Source organism: Mercenaria mercenaria, chromosome 7 (genome assembly GCF_021730395.1).
Source record: "Mercenaria mercenaria strain notata chromosome 7, MADL_Memer_1, whole genome shotgun sequence".
Classification (NCBI taxonomy): Eukaryota; Metazoa; Mollusca; class Bivalvia; order Venerida; family Veneridae; genus Mercenaria; species Mercenaria mercenaria.
Window position 1 is genome coordinate 4175663 of NC_069367.1, and position 15187 is coordinate 4190849.

At 34.8% G+C, this 15187-nt stretch overlaps 1 protein-coding gene across 1 annotated transcript; it reads right to left on the reverse strand.

Annotated features, from left to right (window-relative positions):
* Positions 1-8: 8 nt before the first annotated feature.
* LOC128545865 (myosin heavy chain, fast skeletal muscle-like) lies at positions 9-7728 on the reverse strand. The gene is made up of 4 exons (XM_045345702.2): positions 5856-7728; positions 5470-5586; positions 5091-5195; positions 9-2789 (listed from the first exon to the last, which is right to left on the reverse strand). Exons 1-4 carry the CDS (start codon positions 7555-7557, stop codon positions 2380-2382), a joined length of 2334 nt encoding a protein of 777 aa, XP_045201637.2. The 5' UTR covers positions 7558-7728; the 3' UTR covers positions 9-2379.
* Between the last annotated feature and the right edge of the window lie 7459 nt (positions 7729-15187).

Below are 15187 nucleotides of genomic sequence, written 5' to 3' on the forward strand. Positions count from 1 at the left end.
GACAGAACTTTATGAATGTGTAATTTTATTTTCATCATGCAAATGTACCTGCATAAAACATGTAATATTACATATAATATAAATACACAATTTATTTCAAACGGTTTTTAAATTCAGTTGCGACTAATATTGTACATGACTTTAACATGTCTGGTTGATATTACACAATATTTGCCTTTGAGTAAGGTCGATATGGGTATTTATCGATCAGAAAAAGCGCGTAGCTCGAGGTTTATATCTCTTTTTCTATCATATTGACCCGAACCTAAAAGACAACAGGTGTTTTATTATTAAATTCAACATTTTTAAGGATAAGTGAAAAACCAAATGCAAACATTTGAACAATGGATAAAGAAACAGAACATCACAGTAATGGCACATTTCTTAATGTCAATTCAATTGATGCTTGAAAGTTATTTATTGTAATAACTGTACTTTCTCTAGGAGTCACTGTCAAACCAACTACAAAACGAAACATCCATACGCGATTCTGTATTTCGTCTGCATCAGTGTTTTATCAGACAAGCGTCCAGAGTTTTTGACGTCAACATTTGCGATGACGTCGGCGTCCACTGATAAAATATTCGCGTATCGTTGTTGTTCAGTTCCCAATACATACATACATTTTCCAGTTTAATACACCACTGCATATTTACTTTTTAGATCAATTTAAAAAAAGGAATATTAAATCAAATTGAAACAAATTATGTTCCAGTTTCCGCTTCAAGTTTCGATATTTCTCTCACTAATCATTTTGTAACTATTGTCAGGAATATTCATTTTTATTGCGTCATTTACAGTGTAACTGATATTTATTTAAAAAAAAGTTTGTCTCCTGTGTTTTGCTTTCGCACCTTTCATTATTGTCATAAATTCTATTCTGTGTTGTTTTTCTTTTTTCTTTTTGTAGTTCAAGTTCAACATTTTATTTGAGTCTCTTCTTTGTGCACATTTATATAATACACGTGTATACATATAATATATAATATAACATTGTGCCACAAAGTCAATATATAAAGATTTGCAAAACACTATATGCATTGTTAAAAAAGAACAACAACATTTTATAATATCTTACATTTTACCATTAAACTAAAATATCTATTTGCTATTAGAAACTATTGTGCTACAATATTTACAGTAAAACCTTAAAACATCTGTCAAACCTATGGGTGGAGAATATTGTTTCTTAACTGTAACACCAAGTAACATTTTACATTTAATCTAAAATATATATTTTCTATTAAAACTTATTGTGTTACAATAGAATTTCAATGTTTTAAATATTTACAGTAAGACCATAAAACTTTTGTCAAACCTATGGGTAGAGAAAATCATTTCTCAACTGTAACATCAAGTAACAGGTTTTGGCTCTACATTTTACCATATTGTTGTCGGAGAATAAAAACACTATTTTCTCATCATCTGTAAGGTTATGAAAATTGTGTTCAACTTTACAGCAGTAGATAAAATTATTGTCTTAAAATTGAGTAAGTATCATAATAAAACATAACATAGAGGATAATTGTTGGTTTCGGTTTAATATCACGTTATAATTTCACCGAGTGGGCACCAAAAGTGATATTTTCACGAGTGGCGCAGCCACGAGTGAAAATAACAACTTTTGGTGTTCACGAGTGAAATTACCGTGATATTACATCGATACCAACAATTTTTCTGTTTATTTTATGTCTAAAACTCTACTTTTGTTGTGTTTATTTCAATAAAATGTCGAAATTTGCGGGAAATTTTATCAGGAAGCATCGCAAAGATGACGTCATTTTAACGACGTCATCGTCATATTGTTTCCGGCTTTCAGTACGCTCGGTAAACTTTTTGACGTTAATCCGGGTATCAGATTTGATAATTTTCACTGAGTGGCCAGTGAGTTTATCAGGATATAATTCACCGTTATATTTCGATAAACCACCGAAAAACATAAAATAAATGTGCTTCATTTTCTATTAATGTAATTATAGAATGAATACAACTCAAGTTTGCAACGCGTTTCGTATTTTAAAAAGACTTCTTCAGGCAAACATACAATGTATACATACAAATATATGTATGACATAATGACGTCAGTTAACATGACATCATAATTTTCTACTGATGATATTTTTGTGTTACTTTGAACGTCATGTTTTAAATAAAACACTTCAATGAAACAGATATAAAATATAACATGTTTAACTGCATGTATTGTAAGGCTTTAATTTCTAAATAAAATATAATTTGAAGAGCCAACTATGTGGTTGAAAATGAAACATTACTTGATTCATTAAATGTGAACCCCATATAATAATAACACTAATTATAATCCCTCTACATGCAGTTATTGTGTTTCTATGTATAAATTTATATGATAATATGATAAGCTTATGGATCTGGATTGATAAGAAAGCCACTAAATGACGACCAGTAAAGGTCAGTTCCAGTGCGACTGTAACACCAGACATATACACTGTCACCTTTCACTAGATGTAGTGTAGCTGCTGCTGTAGCTGTTCCCCAGCCGGCTGTTGCACGCGTACCGTCTATTTCACCCTGCAGAGAAAACATATAGACGTAAAAGGAACCATTCTTCCTAATGCGACAATCTATGCGATTATCACCACTACCATGTTCAATGATACTCGCTGTAAAACCGTATATTCCTGCATACGGACTCGTGAACTTTCCTGTTGATGTATCATAGACGGATCCTTCGTTCAGTTTCACTGTCGAGAATTTTAATATTCCATTAGTTTGTCTATACGCATCCGATACTGTGAAAGCCGCTCTTTTGCCTGTATAAAGAGATATTAAATTGTAAAGACTAATATATATATATATATATTCAAAAAGTTGACATATTAATGTTATAAAGATATATGTTTGCATGACGCTGTGTTTTTAAACTTAACATGCTATATCATATGCACCGAGATGCCTATGTTTATTTAATCACGGCCTTCGCAGTTTGCAAAATCGATTATACATATGTTAACAACAAAGATATATGTAAACAATACAGCTATAAATTTCTTATTTCTTCTGAATCATCCAGAATATATTTGATTTCTTAGATCTTTTTTTTTTTTCTGAGAACCAATCTTATGTCTATTTAATTAAATATGAGCCTTTAACAAATATCTCTGGAACGATATATTTTCAATGTCAACATATATAGAAGATATTTGATTATGTCAGGGTAAGAATGATATATCTTTCACTGATAGAACACAAAGCTGTAAGATTGAAATATATTTCGGTCATACGTTTCTTTGTCGTGCTTTTTTCAATGGTTTTTACTAAATATTATTCATTTTGTATTTCTGTACCAGTGGAAAATGTCTTTTGTTAGTTTCACTGTGAAATAAACATATAAGTGTATATTTAACTTTAATATTTCAATAACTCACTAATATTTACAAAAAGCAACGATAAATTTTAAATTCACTTTCAATAAATATATACATTTACTTAGAGACGCATGCTTCAAAACAAATGTTATCAGTTAAGAAAAGTATGGTAAATATATTTTTGAGGATTTTTGTTTATTTTGAAATATTTATACACATTCTTCAATTTTAATAGTTATATAATGCAAGTTTATAACCTAGCTGCAGACAAATACAGTCAAACCTGTGTTGAAGACCACCTCTGAACAGAGACCACCTAGCTCTAAAGATCACATGTTTTGTTTCCCATTTTAACATTTACAGTGTATCTTAACCTGTGAATAAAGACCACCTTCCAATAAAGACCACATTTTGGCTCTCCCAATGGCGGTCTTTATAGACAGGTTTGACTTTGTCAGAGAATTTGACGAATAGCTTACAGCAAACTATAGATACATTGAATACCTTTATTATGCTTATAAAGGTTGTGAGAGTAATGACAATTTACCTGTAGATAATGGCGAGCGTTAGATTTATCAGATATTGACAAACATGTCGCCATTTTAGGATCACATGCTTTTGCCATCGTTACGTGATGACAGTTGACAATATTCCAGCGTTGAAAAAGAATGAAAGATTGGGTTTAACGTAGCATCGACACATTTTAGGTCATATGGCGACTTTCCAGCTTTGATGGTGGAGGCAGACTCCAGGTGCCTCTCCGCGCATTATTTCATCACGAGCGGGCACCTGGGTAGAACCACCGACCTTCCGTAAGCCAGCTGGATGGCTTCCTCACATGAAGAATTCAACGCCCCAAGTGAGGCTCGAACCCATATCGATGAAGGGCAAGTGATTTGAAGTCAACGACCTTAATCACTCGGCCACGGAGGCTCCTCTCCAGCGTGGAGGTTGTACTTACTGTAGGCTTACAGGAAAGGCAATAGTACTTTAACTGCTAGCAGCGGTAGCCTTTAATCCTTGTTAGGCTGAACACGATTGATTCGACCTTTGCTACCTGTGCAGAACATGATCAGCTTGAACATCCGTGCAGTCTGATCATGATCTCCACTGTTCGATATTTGGTCAATAACGCTTTGGAATGCAGTCCGTTTTTACAGTTAATGGTACTGGTCAAATTGAAAAAAGGACAAGTTCGTTATAGAAAATAAGCAGGGTACCAGTAATGGTATTTGCTTCTGCTGTGACAGAGGTATTAAGATTCACTGCCATTGGTCTGGCACTTCTACTGTCTGATAAATGCATAGGTCAGAGTTTTGAATTAAATGTTTCCTATTGTCAACAATAATGTATTAACATTATTTGGCGGCGGTATAATTTATAAATATGAAATAGTTCAAAACGTTTCAACCTTGTCTTGTTTCAAAATAAACAATTCGTGTTTCTAGTTGCTGAATTTCACCATTAGCTGTTTACAAGGTTTACATGTGATGGTCCGATATTTTATCTAGGCGTTTCTAAGAAATGTATCTTATTTCAAAGTACTTAATTATTTAAAAAAAAAAAAAAGAATTACATTAAGTAATGCTGACAGTTTTCTGTATTGGATAAGTTTAGAAGCTGTAGAGGCATAAACCTTATAAACATATTCGGTGTAGAATTCAAATGGTCCGCGATTCATGCTGTTTGATAGAAAAAATCGTCATGCGGTATTTGATTTAAAATGAATTATTAAAACGGCTTTACCTTGTCTTGATTCAACGTTCCCAATTCTTGTTGTCAGCTGCTGAATTTTACCATTATTTGTATTCAATGTTCTCGTGTGAAAGTCCGTTTTGTCTGTAAGCGTTTCTAAAAATATGAAATTTATTTCACAATTTTTATTTTTCATTTAATAACAAGAATTACACTGCTTGGAATGAAAGACAATAACGTTTAAGTATTTAGATGCGGATGGATATTTTTTTTTACTATTTATGATATTGGATATATTGGAATATGCAGAATCCGAAACCTTATGAAGTAACTGAACTGCGTTAAAGTCTTGCCAATTCATACTTTGAAATAAAGCATTTTAGTGCTGGTGTATTTCATGTCAAAATGAAAGACTCTAAAACGTCTTTACCTTGTCTTCTTTCAACGTTCACCATTCTTGTTTCTAGTTGCTGAACTTCACCATTAGTTGTTTCCAAAGTTCTCGTGTGACGGTCCGATTCTTTATCTACTTTCTCTTGAAGCGTTTCTAATAAAACACAAGATTTATTTCACGGTAGTTAAATAATACTTTTAAATGGAATTACATTAAGGCTAACCGTTTGAAATGTCAGACAGTAATGTTTAAGCATTAACATGCGGACGGATCATTTTGCCTTAGTATATTGGATAAGTTTACAATTTGCAGAGGTCGAAACCTAATTAACATATTCGATGTAGTAACCAAATGCTGTTAATGAAAACAGTTTATGTCAGGCAGTATTTCATACAAAAATAACATACTGATACGTCTTTTACCTTGCCTTGTTTCAAGATTCGCAATTCTTGTGTTCAGCTCCTGATTTGCAACATTAGCTTCGTTAAAAGTTTTCCTATGACGGTCCGATTCTTTATTCATTTCCTCTCGAAGTGTTTCTATTTTTTGCTCAGAATCATTGACAAATGTTAAGATGTCTTTATTAAAATTGAAGAAAGTATTATTCATATAACTTGAGTAATTATTCAGAACAACACTTACAGTTTTTTCAGTCTCTTTTAAAATCGTGTCAAATGAGGAAATTTGTAATTCTACCGAAGCATTCAATGTTGACATTTGTAATTTCATTTCGTTTGAGAAATTTGAGAGTTTCTCGTCATGCGCCCTTTTCATTCCACGTAAGTATATTTTCTCTGACGAAATCATTTTGTGGACCTTAAGAGACTGCTTCATAACTTTGTCTTTTATAACATTTAAAGACGATTCTGATGCCTTAACGGCTTCCAGGTTATTTTCCGTTGCAAGACGTGTCATATCAGAGATAGCCTTTTCATTGTTCAAAGTTTTGTTTTCTAGTTTGTCTAACTTGTTGTTCAGATTTTGCATCTCATTTTCAATATTCGTTACTCCCTTAGTGTTATTTTCGATGTTCTTGACGATGTCTTCTGATTTTGTAATTCTGACAACCTGTTTTTCCATCTTGTTAGTGACTTCTTCCAAGTACTTAATTTTGTTAGCTTGTTCTTTCATTGTGCTGGAGGTTTCTTCTAAACTCGCTATCCTGTTAGCCTGCTTTTCAATGTAGTTAGTTACTTCTTCTAAATTTTCACTTTTGTTAGCTTGTTCTTTAATTGTGCTGAAGGCTTCTTGTAAACTCCTTATCAGGTCAACCTGCTTCTCCATCTTGTTAGTGACTTCTTCTAAAATTTCACTTTTGTTAGCTTGTTCTTTAATCGTGCTAAAGGTTTCTTCTAAACTCATTATCCTGTGAGCTTGTTTTTCGATCCGTTTGTTGGTTGCTTCTATATGCTCAATTTTGTCAGCTTGGTTTTTAGTCGTGTTGAAGGCTTCTTCTAAACTCGTTATCCTGTCAGCCTGCTTTTCCATCCGTTTGGTGGTTTCTTCTAAAGTGGATAGTTTGACAGTTTGTTCTTTAATCTTGTTAATAGCTACTTGGAAACTAGCCATTTTGTCAGCCTGCTTTTCCATCCGTTTTGTGGTATCCACAAAAGTGGAGATTTTGTCAGCTTGTTCTTTAATCGTGCTGAAGGCTTCTTCTAGACTCGCTATCCTGTCAACCTGCTTTTCCATCCGTTTGGTGCTTTCTTCTAAAGTAGATATTTTGTCAGCTTGTTCTTTAATCGTGCTGAATGCTTCTTCTAAACTCGTTATTCTGTCAGCCTGTTTTTCCATCCGTTTGGTGCTTTCTTCTAAATTGGATATTGTTACAGTTTGGTCTTCAATCTTGTTTATAGCTTCTTGGAAATTGGCCATTTTGTCAGCCTGCTTTTCCATCTTGTTGGTGGCATCTTCTACATTTGTTATCCTGTCAGCGTGATTTCCCATATTGCGCACTGCCTCGTCAAACTCGAGCCTTAGTAGTTTATGTTCAAACATAACATCATCCATTCTTCTAGAAAATATTTCATATAAAACGTCAGCATTTAATTCAATTGCGTTTCCCGGCATGAGGAATATGCAAGTAACGCATAAATACACTGATCGGATTTGTTTAACATCCATGGTTGCTAAAAGCCTGTGTGGAGTGTTCAGAATCTATTCGTGAAAGTGACTTCAGCTGTGCGATGTTATGCATTATACTAAACTTAGCAGCTAAAATGTACGGATGAAAGAGAGTGCCATTTAATCAATAAAATAAACTGGATGTCTTAAATTAACCTTCGACTTTGAATATAATATACTCATTTATATCCTTAAAATAATATCGGTCCAATACTGTGGAAATTTTCGGCGAAAAGCAACAAAGTATTCTTTAATTCTGGCTATAATTAAGGACAGAAATCATCAAATGGTTGATTCTCGCTGTCTGTATATTTTAATTTGTCTTTACATTCGCATACAATTTAATAGGATTTCGATATGAGTTGGCTCCGTTCTTAAAACATGTATATTTCAATTTGTTTTTATATTAAGGTTTATCCTCAGTCATGTATACATACAATGTTTGAGGGTTTCGATATGAGTTGACTGCGTTCTTGAAACATGGCATTTCATATCTTATTTATCTGCGTAAAACATCAACGAATGGAGCAACTAGTAGCGAGGAAATGCTCTATATAAATGGTATGTTGCGCTACCCAAATTACCTGTATTTTAGGAGAATTAGGAGAAGAAAGAAGTAAGAATAAACGACATTACAGAAAAGCCGCTTTCAAAGAACGCAACTACCAATATTTTTAACACTTAATACTTCAAATTAGTATTATGACCATATCTTGACTTGAACTGGATAGTTGTTAATATAGTGTTGAGATAGGGTAATGAAGTTATTATAAACAGTACGTAATATGTAGGTTTAATGTCTTTTTTCAAAGTTACACTTACCCAGTGTTTCTGGATTTTGCACCAGTATCGGCCTACCAAAAATAACTGACCAATTCCCAAAATGAATCAGACGTGATGAGTATAATCTGAGTAATCTTCGAGCACGAAAATCAACAGTGAAAATGCAGACTCGTTGATTGAGTCTGTTCTGAGCGTAATGAATGCAAATCCTCGCCCTAGCACGCTAAGCAGTATTCAATCTAATCAAGAGTTGAATCGATGATCCCGAAGACAGAAAATTACACACTGAGATGAAGCGGCGATTTTCATAATTCCTAGACAAGCTGTTGTGCAAATCGTCATAGTCTACGCGTGCGTGAACTTCGGCTGTATTCATATTCTGGTATCTTCTAAAAAGATGACGGTACATGAAACATTACAATATATAGTTTGAAGTTGAATTTTGTAAGAGAACGAGTCGTATATTCTTATCTAGATACACTGTTTCATTGTAAATAAAGGAAAATCGACACAGGAATTTCTAAACAGATTTTATCAATATTGCTGCAGATTTTGAATATTGGAAAACAATGCCCACCATACTCAGTATTTTCAGCATTCAAGATCATATGATAAAACTGCGTACTTCAACATTTATATTTTTCCTTACGCCTCTCAGGAACGTAGAAGTCGTAATTTATGGAGGGGGTGGCGGCGGCAGGTGATAGTATTATTAACAGTGCGAGAAAAGCTTAAAATATTTAATTTTGAAAAATGTCAGGAAAGAGTTAAGCGAATGTATTACATATAGCATTTTATCGCAAGACATGTCCAGTCTGCAAATTAAATCGTTTATATGGTGAAAACCGGTCGAGGAAGGACACTAGAGTTTATGATAAAAATGACCCCAGTGACCCACCTTTTGAAACCTATCCCATTTTATCGTCCAATGACTGTCCTAAAAAACACTGTGTTTGAAAATTTGCTAGGTTTGCATGTAAATCATTCGGAAATGAAACTTTTCTTAAATTCTGTTTCCAAGAGTTTAAGAATAGATAAATATTCAGCTAAAACCTGCTATAAATGTCAATGTTGGGGACGACCTGAGTGGTGTTGCAAGTTCCATTACCTCTCAAACAAACCGAGTCTTCTCTTGTTTTGCTTGCTCGCATTCTGTTTGAAAAGTACTAGTATCTTTTTATAGATTTTATTTTCTACCAAAAGCGTTCTCCAAAGGAAAATCTCTTCAATAAATATGAGTGAAGCGTTTGCTGAATAGAGACTATATACGACCGTGAAATGTTCTCATCCACTTCAAGTAAGCACACTTGAATTATTCAATTGTTACTTAAGACTTTTATATGAGGTTTTATGAGCTACTCGTACGCCTTTCAAGCACACTTGATATATCTTATTGTTACTAAGTAGGTTAAATTGCAAAATTCATTCTTTTCTTATATCACATGCTGTACTCAACTTAATGGCATGTTTCCTATATTTAGAATAATGTTAGAATTAACAGGAAAACAATCGCGTGATACAATGAATGCATAGTAAAATTAGAATAAACAAAAAGATAGTCATCATTTCTTTAATTTTCAATGTCCATTTTTATTCAGATTTAGACACTCCTGACAAAATTGTTAGGCATAAAGTGTTCAGTTAAAAAAATAAGATGATTTCTTTTTTCAAAATTATTAGTTTAGATAAAACACAGTATTGGCGCGGTCTGATTTAAGGGCATTTTATACTTATTTGTATTTATTAGATACGTATACTATTTTAATTGGGTTTGACTCAGGTAACGCTAAAGAGCTACACACATGAAATTATGGGAGAAAATTCTATCAAGGCTGGAAACTTGACTCACAGGTAAATATTGTAACATGTCTGCCAGCTCTCAGAAGCAACTAGAACCGTGTGATCATGTAATTATTCACAGGGCATATTCTAAAATCTGGCCTGGTCCGGACTGATCTGGTCTATATTTGGACCGAACTAGTCCGGGCCTAGCCAGGCCAGGCCATAGATTTCAATTTTGTAAAAGGTGAATATCGATAGCGTCTTACAAATCTTACTTCAGCAACTGCAGTAAATAAATAAGACTAGATATTTCAGACATTATTTAGATACATTATAACAGGGGTGTTTGAATGTTGGTATTTTCTCACTCAGCAAAATTACATATCTAAGAATAACCCGTGTGTTATTGAAATGTCGTTAATATAAGTTATTGTGTGAATTAATGTTACAACTGATATTTGGGGATGTCGATCCACCTCTCTTGATTGACTCTTTCCCCGTGGCTTGGGTTCGCCCGCATTGAATAATCTAGCTTATTAGCTTATTATTATTTTATTTGTTTATTGGTGATAATATAGTAACTTTCATGTAGAACCAGTCTTCTCATATGATATTTTGAACTAAACATTATCTTCTGGGATCTGAGGAAATACATGTTGCAGTTATGGTTATAAACGTACTTTTCTAAAATAGAAAAATGGAAACTCCACAGGTCGCTCATCACGACAAAAACGAAAATGTTGCAGGCTCGGTCTTATTGATCCTGTTCATGGACGGTAGTGGAGATGGATGCTACCGTCCGCGCCCTCTAGCCCTGAGTTGAGCATTTACATAATATGCTATAAGTACACAAAAACAATTTAGAGACATCCGCAAATGTGTTCATACGACGATCGCGATGCAAAATGAAACCTTCAACGATACACTGGCGTGTATTCCATGAAAAGCATAAAAGAGTATGCTCCGCTGTTAAAATCGCGGGTTTGCCCTACACGAGAAAACAATAAGCAGAACTAAACAAACTGGACTTTAGGCAGGGAATCTGAGATTACTGAGCCTGCATATACCTCTAAGACTACTTTTATGTCATTTGAAGTATGTGAAAAAAGTTCCAAAACATTCTTTAAAACAAGCCCAAATACATCTCAATAAGAAATAACATAACACTTTAATAAAAGATATTGTACTATAGTACATATAACAAAAATCATTTACATGCATGATTTATACTTTTATATAATACAAATTATGATGCTTCACATTACATATCAACTACTAATTCTTCTTTTATAATAAATTATGTATTGCATACGTTCAGCTCTTTTCCTTAGTATCCCGTGTCCGCACAAGATTACAACCTTTCCCAGATTTACCCCTGTCACAGTAGTCACCCCACCCCGCCACACATACATACGCACGAACGCACGCACGCACGCACGCACGTACGTACGTACGCACGCACACACATACATACCTAAGACTTTTTTAAATCAGCTGTTCTCGAGAGCACTTGAGATATTCACATGTGTTAAACCGCTTAACCCCCCCCCCCCCCCCACCCCCCGCTCGTTTGATGGAATTGCTGGAATTTGGCTATGTTTCAGGAAAATATATATTTTTTGACAATTTGTTTGCCTACACTGGCATAGCTGAGCGTACTACGATAATACAAGGTAAATTGAGGGGTTGGTCCAATCCTTTGAAAATGAGATGTAGTTAGGGATCCTCCTTTTAAGAGATAATGTTCGCAAATGCTGAATTCTGAGGGTCTTTGGAGTCTTAGACATAGCCTTTTATACATTTGTTAATAGTTGCGGTGTAAGTTTTTCTCCTTCAATCCAAATCTTTGTTCAGATCTTTTGAATAAACGTGCATAACTTAATGATGCGATGATCAGGAACGTACTGTAATTATATTTAGGATGTGTATAGTATTATTATAATCCCGCTAACTTAGTCTAATATGTAAAGAACCCCAAATCTTGTTTTATTTCTTCTGGTTTAAAATGAGCAGGGTTCGTGGGTTTCGGGTTCCCCACCCCCAAGAATTTATAATACCTATGCACGCAAACTGTGAATTTCGGGCGTGTTTTAGGGTCTTCGATGTAACTGTCCCTGCATTAAAATTTATTGTGTTTTAATTTTTAGCTCTGAGATAAGACTTCTGTCACAACAACAGTTTCCACTACTACAGATATTTTCATCAGGACCCAGTAAAGGATCCGGGCCTGATAAATACTGACGTAGTAATTTTCGTGTAGGCGTAAGGGTTAGAGAGGGCGCATGGGGCATTAAGGGTCCATAGTCTCAAACATTGACGATGAAAATTGTCGTTTATAATAAAGATACATAGCGTATGGCTCCATCCCAGATCCAGATGCATGAGAATTGTGGCATAGGTGAAGTTGAATGTTTCAAATTCTACAATTCAAATTGTTGCATATTACGCCATGTGAGATGAGGTATATGTGTAATCAGGTTAAGATACACACTACTGGTCTAGATAATCAAGTACACGTTAGGGTGGGGATTCAGGGGTCCTGGATAATCAAGTACACGTTAGGGTGGGGATTCAGGGGTCCTGGATAATCAAGTACACGTTAGGGTGGGGATTCAGGGGTCCTGGATAATCAAGTACACGTTAGGGTGGGGATTCAGGGGTCCTGGATAATCAAGTACACGTTAGGGTGGGGATTCAGGGGTCCTGGATAATTACATGTAGGAATGGATTTGTGTTTCTGCTTCCTCCCTGACAAATTTTGAAATTGCGGCATTTAAAGCCAGTTCGGACAGAATTGTTTTCAGAATGTCAACCAGCCATAAAAATCAAGCTTTTGTATAGAAAGTCTGTTTGCCGGGCTTATTGCCAATTGCTGCATACGAAAACTTCTTGCCGTATGCAAATTCCTAAATGCTTATAAATATCAAATATCGACCGTCAAGTGGCAACTTTTAAATGATAAACGGTGATATTGTTTAAAGAGAGAAAATGTTACAAAACCTTAGTGCTTATTTATACATGCCTAACTTAACATAAAGCTGAATGTTTCAGTGGCTGGATACAGCTATTATATATTAAATGATCTTCCTTACCTACATTAGCCTGTTTTAAATCTTTTATTTCAACATTTTAAAGTGTAGAATTTCGGTCCCATGTTCACATAATACAAATTATTTTATTTATAAATAATTTCTTTTATTTTTCTTGGAAAACCCGTTTCTGATGCGTTGCTATGCATTTGGTTATCCTCGGGACGTATCGTTAGGCGAACGTCTGGTTCCAATCAAGCATACTATACTTTATCGTCTAACACCGCTTAGCCGGGAACCAACCTAAAGTCATATAAATATCATGAAATCCGTGCAACTGCCACTTGGTTCAATACCGTTTAGCTGAACTCAACTAATTTAGCTTACGAACTCGGACTTCGTTTTCCCTCCCTCCTTCCCACCCGATTTTTACACATATTGTCAGTTATTTTGTGCCTCATTGTCTTGTGCTGCGGTGTTTTGCTTTATAATTTCTTATCAGAGCTGCACATGCTTAACCGTTAAAGCCAAGGAAGCTGCCAGAACAGAACAATGCAACCGTGGAACATAAACTTTCTATGAACAGTGCAAGCATATTACTGATCGTGGTACATTTTGTTAGCACAAAAATAGACTAGTGACACTGCTAAGATACAGAATCAGTCTGTTTTTAGTATTGGTTGTTATATTGTGTGAAGTAAAGTTCTAGTTTGCATATAAACTGCATAAGAATTAATGGGTGAAAATAATGTGAATAATTATGTTTCATGTAACCTTTTTCTTAAAAACTTTAACTATAATTGTCACTTATTGTGCGGAAAATTCTGTCAGTCGAGGGTCGAGCTAGCCAGTCTTACAAAACGCGCCGTTATTAATGTTCAAATTCAGTATTTTTGCAGTAATCATAACGGTCGTGTTTGCTCAGTGATCGTCGTTGGGGCTCCGGCGTAATTCCCGTCGGTCATGGAGCAAAGGCGGCTGGTTTCCTTTATTGTAGCTGTATGTAATCGGGTTGATTTAATCTAGTAAACTGTTGCGTTTGCTCAGTTTCCATGTTGCGTTTCTAGGTTTTGCCCATAAGGTGCTGGCAATCCTAGCTTGCTTGTACTGTTACGCTTGCCGAATGACGTGTCTTTGTTTTGTACCTAGGCGTCGCCTTATTCGTAACAGTATTGCCATTTGCTAAATGAATCCGCAACAGTATTCGCTTTTAGCTTAGTTAATTGCCGGTAATTCGTTGTAGGCTTGTTCTTCTCTCGGCTGATAGGATTTCTCTTCAGTTGACAGTTGCTTCGGCATTCCCTGTCATCTGTTAAGTGGCCAAAATCTTCCATACTTCTATTAATAATTATGGCAGCTTACTACTAAGTATTCATAAATATGACTATATAATGTGTAATGTTATCTTATCTTGGCTAGTAAAGGCCGTAATAAATTATTAAACTTACAGAATTTTGGTTTTGTGTTGTGTCAAGTTCTGACACAAAGGTATCACTTTATCAGCGTCTGTCCGTCTGTCCACTCGCTCATATAAAGATCTGTCGTCAATATTTAAGGGGATGGACGTCAGTCCAGAAATAATTAGAGCGTCACGGGTTATGCTGTTGCCGTGGCGGCAACGTCCATTAAACATCAAATCTTGCCGGTGTCTGTTGTCCATTTGTCATGTGGTTCTCTTCCGGTTTTCAGAATGATAAAATAATAGTATGGCGAAACGGTAAAACATGTTTTTGCGTAAAGCAGGACTGGAAGAACATGGCATATGGTCAAAAATGTAAATTTTAAAACTCTGTATCTTTATGAATTAAAACTCTCTATCTAATAACTCTTAATTATGACTTTATAAATCCTACTCAGGTCCCGTGTTCATAAAACATGTTTCAGTCTCAACTGAGTTTGAGTATGAAATTTTAATATCAATTTTACTAAAACTTCAAGACTTAATTCCAACTCAAACTGACCATTGCTACGGAAAAGTCATTTGAAAATTTTTATTAACTTGAAATTTAGTTTTAAACATGCTATTTAGATATAAA

Coding starts and splice junctions, on each gene's coding strand:
- LOC128545865 (XM_045345702.2), bottom strand. CDS start 7,557: ATGGATGTTAAACAAATCCGATCAGTGTATTTATGCGTTACTTGCATA. Junction 5,587..5,855: donor GAATCTTGAAACAAGGCAAG/GTAAAAGACGTA, acceptor GTGTTTTATTAG/AAACGCTTCAAGAGAAAGTA. Junction 2,790..5,090: donor GAACGTTGAATCAAGACAAG/GTAAAGCCGTTT, acceptor CTCTTTATACAG/GCAAAAGAGCGGCTTTCACA.